Source organism: Rattus rattus, chromosome 5, assembly GCF_011064425.1.
Source record: "Rattus rattus isolate New Zealand chromosome 5, Rrattus_CSIRO_v1, whole genome shotgun sequence".
Classification (NCBI taxonomy): Eukaryota; Metazoa; Chordata; class Mammalia; order Rodentia; family Muridae; genus Rattus; species Rattus rattus.
In genome coordinates this window covers 11,824,182-11,833,580 of record NC_046158.1, presented here as the reverse complement: position 1 = coordinate 11,833,580, position 9,399 = coordinate 11,824,182, and the positions used below count along the sequence as shown (strand labels likewise).

Here is a 9,399-nt window from a genome sequence, read left to right as displayed (position 1 = left end):
TACTAGACAAGGGCATAGCATGTGTTTATTCTGTCTCTCCATCTCCCACCAGCTCCTTGCTTGAGGTCCAGCTTAGACAAACCACCATGAGTCTGGATAGTCCATCAGATGTAAGGCAAGCTGTCAGCCACAGTGGCTCACATAGAACAAGGGATCTTGGGTTTGCTGCATCTTGGCTGGAAGGGTGCTGCTACTTAGGCCCAGGCCACTGTGGCTTTGCTGGTTGCTTTAGTCTGGCTGCTGCTACCCACTCACGGATGAGGGTAGCTTCCAGCTTACGCACCTCCACGACAGACGGGGGGTCTTCTGAGTTAGATGCTCTAAGAAGCAGACAGATAAGGGGTGGTGACACTCAGGTGGCAAGCATACAGGGTGAGGTTCATGTCCGTCTAACCCACAACCCAACACTGGCCCAGAGGTAGGCTGCACTACACTGCACCTGAGGTCTAGGTGATGTGCTCCCCCTTGGATGGTGACAGCAATGATTGATGTACTCAGGTTGCGCTGGATCTGTTGGAAGAATGAAGCATGTGGCCTGTGCTTTAAGCCACAGGGTAGGCAAGCCTCTCCCACCCTTGCACCCTGACATAGATGCCAGTGCTGTCTTTAGATGCAACTGAAGCAACAGTGAGCATACTGCACAGCTTCTAATAGCTCCATTGGAAAGGAAAGGTGGAAGGGACAGGCCAGATGCTACACTACGTTAAGTGATCAGGGAAAAAGCAACCCAAAAGGAGAGATGAGGGAATGAGGACGGGGGCAACAATGGCCAGATGAACCTGAATGTGAACCTGCAGAGGAAAAGATGTATGAGGAGCCTAGCCATGCAGTCCAGTCACTGCCAAGAATACCTACATGGGGCCGGCAACTGCCAGGCCTGGACTTACCCCACCCCCTGCCCAGGGATCTAGGTCACCGTTGGAGAAAATGATGTTGCTGGCTGCTTTAAGGTCTAAAAGGAACACAGCAAGTGGTGGTGAGGTATCCGACAGAAGCAGCTCAGGACAGAGGGCAGGGTCCTTCCCAGCACCCGGCTCCCAGTCACCAGCCCAGCCCTTTACCGCCACCCCAGAAGCTGGTCTGCAGCCAGTCTGGCCGAGGCCACACGCCCCATGTATCCAGGCAGTATTGCTGGCGGAGTTCATCAGAGAAAGGGATTTCAGGGAACATGTCTGTCACGTTGTTGCTGTCAAAGGTCAGATTGATCTCCGTACAGGCCTGCAGGTGCCCCACAGTGAAATAAGTCAGACAGGCAAGCCACACACCCAACCCCTATGCTTGCCAGTTTAGCTCCTCTATGTCCACAAACCTGGTAGTCCCAGGCCCTGGCATTGGAGCCAGTGCCACAGCCAGTGGGGTCAGCACAGCTTTGGTACATCTGGTAGATGTCAAAACAGGGTTCCATGCCAGAGGAGTTGTAGACCAGCCCTGGATAGGATTAGTGCTGGGACCAGCAGCCAGCCAGTACATGCTCAGGCTACTACTCACGCACCTTGGAAGGAAGGCTAACATAGGTTCGCCACAGCGAAGTAAGCATTTGGAGTCTTTGGAGCATGTGCCTGCCTTCAACAGCCCAGGGACACAATCTTAACGCCAAGTACCCTGCCTCACAACAGGGCAGGGCAGGCATGTAGAGCCTTGTGGCGAGGGACTGCAAAGGTCCCATAGCAACCCTCGGGTAGCTATGCATGTTCTTAGGATGACTAGGAAGTCATGATACCCTCTTCAGCTTATGCCTGGTTCCCAAGACACAGGTCCTGTCATTTCAAAAGCTGTACTGGGTCCCCTACTACATTTCAAATAGCCTACCAGACTAAGCCCAGGTCAGGGATATGGGTCCTTTCCCTACTCAGCCCTGTGTCACTGTTAGAGTCACTACCCTTGCCCCATTAAGACCAAGGAGTAGACTCACCTGCCAGTGCCCGTAGACCCATGATCCTCTGGCCCTCACTCAACAACCGTTCACAACCCACCTAGAAGAGAAGGGCAGCAGAATATCTCAGCGGAGGCCCCTTTCACAGAGTGTGGGTCAGGGCTGTTAGCCTACATGGACACAACAGCAGATGGTATGAAAGCAGGTAGCTACAAGCCTGTTGGATCAGGCTAGCACCCAGGGAGAGCCACCTCACCTTGACAGGGTTGGCAGGAAGGGGCCCTAGAAAGTTAGTAGGGTACGGGTAATCCATCATAGCGAGAACAGTAAATGCATTCCGGGCAAACCCAAAGAGCTGAGTCAGGTCCTTTGGGCTGGAAAGTGATTGGCAGGTCCCAAAATTCTGGCTGATGGTGTCATAGGCTGGGAAGAGAGAAGCCAGGAGAAAAGGCTGAGGAAACTGCTGGCAAATATGAAGGGCAAGAATGAATGGCCAAAGGGGACAGCATGTGAGGAAGGACCTCCTCACCTCCCTGGAGGAACAAGTCTTTGATTTGCTGGAAAGCATCCCGCACAGCCTGGGCACACTTGGGACTCTGGCCATAGAAGTCCTGGAAAAGGGGTTGGGGATTTAGCTTAGCGGTAGAGCGCTTGCCTAGAAAGCCCAAGGCCCTGGGTTCGGTCCCCAGCTCCGGAAAAAAAGAAAAAAGAAAAAAAAAAAAAAAAAGAAGTCCTGGAAAAGAAACCAAGATTGCTGCTGCTCACCTTCCTGCACTGGCCTGGGGTATCCAAGCCCCATCACTCACCGCTGTGACATCTCGGAAGAATTGGTCGGGGTTGCCGAGGCCTGCGACAGCTAGAACAGGAGCGCTGGCCGCCAGTGCCCCAGCCACCAGGTGGGGGTACTTCATCCTCATGTAGGCGCTCAGCATTCCCCCATAACTGGGGTGGGGAAAGGGTACAGGATTGTGGTTATGGGAAGTGGCCTCCATGCTGAGGCTAGCAGTCTCACTGTCCTCCAGGCCGGGGTGTCTAGGCTAGACCTGTGTCATCCCCTTGCTCCTTCCCTGCTCCGGAGTCCCAAGTGTGGGGAAAAAAGGACCTGAAGCTGTCAGGCCCACACATTTTGATCCCAGGGGCAAGGCCTTCACTGGGAGAAGGCCCTGTGGGTGCCCTGCTCTGGCCCAGCAATGAAGACATTGCTGAACAATATCAGCAGAGATTGTCCCACTAGTGTGGGCGACACAACATGCACAGCCTATGAGGTCCACTCAAGGAGGGCTTCCATGAGGAGGTAAAGCTAGACCTAGCCCTTCCACGCATGGGGCTAGGCACCCTGGAGCTAGGCAGAGGATGCAGAGAATGTAAGAGACATTTCTTTGGCCCTCCTTATATAGGGTGCCACTTGGGGCCATGAGAGTGGCGTAAGTAGGACTCTAGGATCTCCTGTGGGGACAGATCTGTCCTGAAGGGATATCAAGGACCCACCTCCCTCCAAAGGCTATGGTGGGGGCATCCTGGACCCCAAGATTGTGCCGCAGGGCCTGGAGCAGCACGGCGAAGTCAGCCAGCGCCTGCTCCACAGTCAGCAGCTGTGTGTATCCCCGCTGTGTGGACTGCACACCGAATGGAAGCGATTTCCCATAATACCGCTGCAGGAAGAAGGAAGCGATGGCTAACCACTGCCTCTGTGTTCCCCACCTCCCTCAGCTCAGGAAGTGCCCTGGTACCTACATGCTCGGCAAAGACCAGCAGGGCCTCCTGCTGGGCTGCCAGTTCCACTATGAAGCCAGAGTTGTTAGCGAGGGACCAGATATCCCCCTCATTCCCTGTGTAGAAGAAAATGGGCCCCTCGCCCACCTTCCAGAACTTATCTGTGGGAAGTAAATGGGTCTCTGTAAGGCCAGGGATAAGCAGGTAAGGACCATGCTGTGGGGCCAGCACTCACCTGACACCAGGAACCGCTGGCCAAAGGTCTTGTTGCTGAAACTCTCAAAGTTGAAATGGTCCATGTACTGCTCAAAGTAATTCTCACGAAAGTCAGGGTCTAGAACGCTGTCGGCTGCGGGTGGGTGTAGACACTCAGGAACTGTTAGGGGTCATAACGGACTCAGGAGGGTCAGGAGGGAGGGCAGTCAGTCTGTACTCACCTGTAGCCTGGAGGCTGCACAGTCCCAGTGTCAGCAACAAGACCAGGACCCAGGAGGGGACCCCATGGTCCACAGGAGAACAAGGATGGAAACCCATGCCTGATTCTGAGCGGGCCGCTGGCAGTCATGTGACTTGGTCACAAGACAGACACGACAGGCGGGGCAGCATCACATGACAGCCTGGCGGGGCTGTCCTACAGTGGCTGGATTCTAGCTGGAGGACTAACCTACTCTCCCTCTTACTTAAGCTTCCCAGTTCTTTGATCCAGATTTGTGGGCTCCTTCTTGTTTCCACAAAGATGGCTACTGTGGAGACCCGGGAAGCAGACAGAGGACTAAGGTTCATCAGGACTGGATGCTCTCCCAAGTGTCCAGCTTCTGAGTACCACAAGGTGATGGGAGGGAGGGTCCTCACACACAAGGATGCTGCAGGATGTTGAAGTTCCTAGGGGTTGCAGGCTCCACACGATCCACTGGCTGCTAGAGCTACCAACTCATTCAGCCCTGGGTGCTAGAGACAGCGGGAGCCTTCTCGGCCAAGATGACTGCTCTGCTCCCAGCCCTCAGCTCTGGTCAGCATCAGACAGGCCCATAATTACAGAGCCAAGGAAACTGGGACATTTCTGTCTGCTCTCAGAGACTGGCCCTCAGGAAGGTAGGGGATTGCTGCAGAGGGACAGTGTCTTCCCTCCGAGAGAGGACACTGGACATATCCGAGTCGTGTCTGGGGTCACTGAGCGGCTCTGTTCTCCCCCATGCTGGCACTGTGCCCACAGCCCAAACAGAATGGAGAAAGGGGAGTATGCAGAGAGAAGAAAGAACCAGTTTTCTCTCTGACACCCAATCTCAGGTCTGGAAGAGGAGAGACATCCACGGGAGTTGGTGACTTGGACTGGCTCGGCCATGAGTGGAGCATGTCCATCCAGCATGGCCACTGTCCAGTGGGACACACAGCTTAGAGCTGTGGAATCTGCCACAGGACTCCTAATGCTGTGTAGATGCCTACGTTTGTGACTGCACGCTTTGGAGGGCGTCACTGTTGTGCTGCGCAGTAAGGTCTACCTGTGGCGTGCCTTAGCTCTATGTGGCTTGAGTATCTGCCAGCGTTCTGCATTGGAACACTGTTGGTGAGCCTTCACACTCTTCCTATCCTTGAACTTCCTTTTGAATTTCCTGCCATGTTACTTCTCAGCCCCTGCCTGTCATCTGCTTATGCAGCCCACTGCTTTGAATGCAGAAATGGTGTTCCTGTGACATCACACACGGGTCTTTGTTATAATGTGTTTCTCCTTGGGAATTTTCTGTAAGTCATCTTCTTCCTTTTTAAAAAAAAAAGATTTATTTATTTACTATATATAAGTACACCGTAGCTGTCTTCAGACACACCAGAAGAGGGCATCAGATCCTATTACAGATGGCTGTGAGCCACCATGTGGTTGCTGGGAATTGAACTCAGGACCTCTGGAAGAGCAGTCAGGGCTCTTAACCACTGAGCCTTCTCTCCAGCCTATCTTCTTCCTTTTTTAATGAAAAGAATAAGTCATATTTATTTTATGTGTTTCGCCTGTATGTGTGTGTATGTATGTACATATGTATGTATGCATTACAACATACATGTTTGGTTTCTTTGGGGTCCAGAAGAGAGTTTTGAAACCTCTGTAAGTACAGAAGCCACAGATGGTTGTTAACCACCATGAGAACAGTAGGAATCAGACTGTGTCCTCTGCAAGAGCAGCAACCACTGAGCCAATGCTCCCTTCCTGAGTTTTAAGGTGGAAAGGGGTATTCAGCTATCAGTGTGTTTAATTTTGAGTTAGGCATCTTACACTCTCCCTTCATACTTCTTACTACTGCACATCTCTAAATTTGAAATGTCAGAGAGCTTATTTCATGAACACAGTTGCTTTACCTGCTGTATGTCTGTGCACCATCTATGTGTATTGCTCATGGAGGCCGGAAGTGGGTGCTCAATACCCTCAGGTCTGTAGTGTTAGGTGATTGTGAGCCACCAGTGGGACTGGGATTTGAACCCAGGTACTCTGGAAGAGCAGCCCAAGCTCTTAACCACTGATTTATTTATATCAGGTACTTCTATATAGATCAGGCTGACTGGAACTTGCAGCATTCCTGTGTGTGCTCTGGCATTCTGGAATTACGTGCACACACCACCACACTGACAAAGTACAGAGCCTCAAGCCCAGGCAAGCACTCTTCCTCTGAGCTGTGTGGCAGACGACTGTGTTTCATTGTTTCTAAATTATCCCTTAGCTAATGGAGTTCTGCTACTTTGATGTTTTTTTGGGGGTGGCTGGAGGTCTTGTAATTGTTTCCAATATTGGTGTGACCTGTTTACTTTATAATTATTTTGTGTACATTTGTGTGACCATGGGGTTTTGCCACTTGTTACTGCTCATGACTCTGTATGTGACTTTTTCAGTCATAGAGTTTCTGACAGTGATGACCTCTGTGGTGAGTTTTGCATTTTGTGCAGAGTAAGCACCTTGCCCAACAAAGTCCATATTGTCCAAGGGTCTTGAGGCTGGCGTTCTTCACTGGGAAGACCTAGGACTACACAGACCTTGCTAAGGCAAGGGCATATTCTACTCTCAGAATTAATTATGGCAACTATGTCTTATGTAAGGACAACTGAAGCCAGCATCACTGCTGCGTTCCCTACCAAGGTAACAAATTTCTGGACTCCTTCCTTTCTTTGGGACTCGATTTTATGGAGGGGAGCAAAAGTATATTACATCACTAGTTGTACTAAGTATCTTGTCAGATAGAAGTCCTGTATGATTTAATGATAAATTGGTCAGAGGTATTTCTCAAATAACTGAAGAGCAAGAGTGGCGATGCACCCTGTAATCCCTGCACCCGGGTGAGGCAGCGGAGTCTGAGTTTGAAGCCAGCCTGGCCTAGACAGTGAGTCTCAGACCAGCCAGGGCCACACACAGAGACCCCTATCTCAAACAATAGAATGTACTTTTTATATGTATATTGATTAGATTCATATGAAGTCTGTTTTCTAGACTCTGACTGAAACAAAATTGTGTAGACCCCTTGCTTCATGATCACCAGATGGTATAAATCTGCAATATTATGATGTTTTGTGTCTTTAGGACAGGGTCTTTCTAGTAGCCAGACTCATGGTCCTCTTGCCTCTTCCAAGTGCTGGGATTATAGACAAGACTGGGCACTCTTGACTTCGCTTGGTAGTCATGACCACTGCATGCAGATCGCCAGTGGGTAACACTACTTCCTGAATGTGTAGATGAGATTTTTTTTTTCTTTTCTTTTTTCCGGAGCTGGGGACCGAACCCAGGACCTTGCGCTTGCTAGGCAAGCGCTCTACCACTGAGCTAAATCCCCAGCCCCTAGATGAGATCTTTTAACGGCTCCGCTTGTTCTTACTCTGCTCCACTGTGAAGTCCTCTGAAACGTTTACGGTTTACAGTCCAGCGTTTCACCAGGGCTTGCACTATCACGCACTGTCACGTTTCCAGAAGTGCCACCAGTTTCTGCCCTTGTGTAGACCCAGGTGTCACTACTGCCATAATTGTCTGGACTGATACCATGTGGTGACCATATGACCTCTAGAGATTTAGTAGTGGTAGTGGGTCCTGTCCTCTTCCTAAACATCCACCCGGGGTTGGGGATTTAGCTCAGGGGTAGAGCGCTTGCCTAGCAAGCACAAGGCCCTGGGTTCGGTCCCCAGCTCCGAAAAAAAAGAAAGAAAAAAAGAAGAAAAAAAAATCCACCCCAGCCCTAAGTTTTACGGTTGCTCTTCTGCGGGGATCAAATGTGTCACACCAGGCTTCCAGATTCCTTTTCTAATGAACGCAATTGGCTGATGACAGCAGTGAGTAAGTTCAAGCTACACCAGTCACAGACCTGCATGTTACGTTTTTCCATAAACCGACAGGCTGTGGTGATTTCGTTGCCTTAATTCACTGGGCACTCCTGCTCTTGCTTGGTAATCATGACCCCTGGCAAACATGGGTTCCTTTAGTATATTCCAGTCTTAGTTACTAGCAGCAACTCGGGTTACATACTTTGTGTCATACAACGATGTCATTCACAGATTGCCTAAGAGAGGTTAAAAAGGCTCTAGGGTTCGGAGCTGGGAGAGCAGGGAGCAGATGCTGAGACCAGGCCCACACAGCAGGCCGGATGGAAGCAAGGTTCTCACTGGATGGTTTTTCCGGGCTGGGTTCCTGACCAGTGATGAGTTTGATGCGTACTTGAGATACACACATAGCAGCTCCTACCGCATAAAATGGAGTGAATCCACGTAAGGCTCAGCATGAAGACTGCTGTCCTCTACACAGAGGAAGCCAGAACAGGCCCAGCCTGCTTCCCCAGTGGGTAAAGGATGTAACAGGGAAGTTTACTTGAGGCACCGAGACCCTTGGGATCTGTGTTCTAAGACAGACCATTTAGGTTTACTTCACACATGGTTCGAGAAGTCAACGCTCAACCCTACTAAGCAGCACTACGGCGTAGGGGACCCTACCTCACGTTTGCTCCAGTGTCAATGACACGGCTTTTGTTTGATTTGAAAGTGTTTGTGTCACTGTGGAGCTCTGTGTGGCCTGGCACTCCAGGGTTGGCCTCTAACTCAAGAAATATGCCTGCCTCTACCTCCCTAGGGCTGGGATTAAGGCCTCCACACCCAGGCTCCAGGTACACGTTTACGGGTGTGCAACGGCTGTGCATCTCCGAGTGCCCGTTTACGGCGAGCCTACTTGGCCTTTGGTTTCTCTGGATTTGAAAACTCTATTGGTCTCAGGTCTCCTCCTCCTCATTTGGTGTCCTCCTGGCTATCTTCCCACATGCACTGGCCCAGCCCTCAAGTGATGCTTCCTATAGCCTATCAAAACGGGGATGCCAGCCACAGGTCTGCTACAAAGGTTTTCTCTGGAGCATCCTATGTCTTGGGTTTCCCTGAGCTAAAGTGAAGTGGAAGCATGGTAGGTTTCTTAGCCCTCCTGTTCCCAAAGTCCTGTCCCCTGGACCCAACCCTTCCACCTCTGTATGTCAAGAGAAACCAGAGCTCTGGCCTACCATGCAAATGAAGCCCTGGATTTCAGCTCCCACCACCCCACGAACCAAGCATCTTGTCAGGATTGTTCAGAGGTCAAGGGTCAGCCTTGCCTGTGTAGCTGATTCAAGGCCAGCCTGGGATGCACAAGACCCTGCCCACCAACCTCTGTTTATCCCAAATGTCCAATCTGTGAAAATAAAAACGTCCACTCTGTCTTTTCAGGAGAATACGGGGCTAGGAATGGTGGGGATGTGACTATGGAGAGCTCCACAGTAAGGGGACAATTATTCATCTTGATTGAATGTGGGGTACACTAATATATTCACATGAGT

General features: G+C 50.9%; 1 protein-coding gene across 1 annotated transcript; it reads right to left on the bottom strand.

Annotated features, from left to right (window-relative positions):
• Positions 1–13: 13 nt before the first annotated feature.
• Dpp7 (dipeptidyl peptidase 7) lies at positions 14–4,160 on the bottom strand. Its single transcript, XM_032903109.1, has 13 exons — positions 4,024–4,160; positions 3,822–3,935; positions 3,608–3,747; positions 3,362–3,525; positions 2,680–2,815; positions 2,403–2,484; positions 2,130–2,296; positions 1,913–1,973; positions 1,310–1,428; positions 1,062–1,218; positions 888–952; positions 440–510; positions 14–320 (listed from the first exon to the last, which is right to left on the bottom strand). The coding sequence occupies exons 1-13, from the start codon at positions 4,118–4,120 to the stop codon at positions 191–193; spliced, it is 1,503 nt and encodes a 500-aa protein (XP_032759000.1). The 5' UTR covers positions 4,121–4,160; the 3' UTR covers positions 14–190.
• Between the last annotated feature and the right edge of the window lie 5,239 nt (positions 4,161–9,399).

Excerpts from the sequence above, each read along its gene's own strand:
- Dpp7 (XM_032903109.1), bottom strand. The coding sequence starts at position 4,120 with ATGGGTTTCCATCCTTGTTCTCCTGTGGACCATGGGGTCCCCTCCTGG. Across the intron at positions 2,816-3,361 it reads ACCATAGCCTTTGGAGGGAG|TTATGGGGGAATGCTGAGCG; the intron begins GTGGGTCCTTGA and ends TCCCCACCCCAG. Across the intron at positions 511-887 it reads ATCCCTGGGCAGGGGGTGGG|ATCCAGCGCAACCTGAGTAC; the intron begins GTAAGTCCAGGC and ends TTCTTCCAACAG.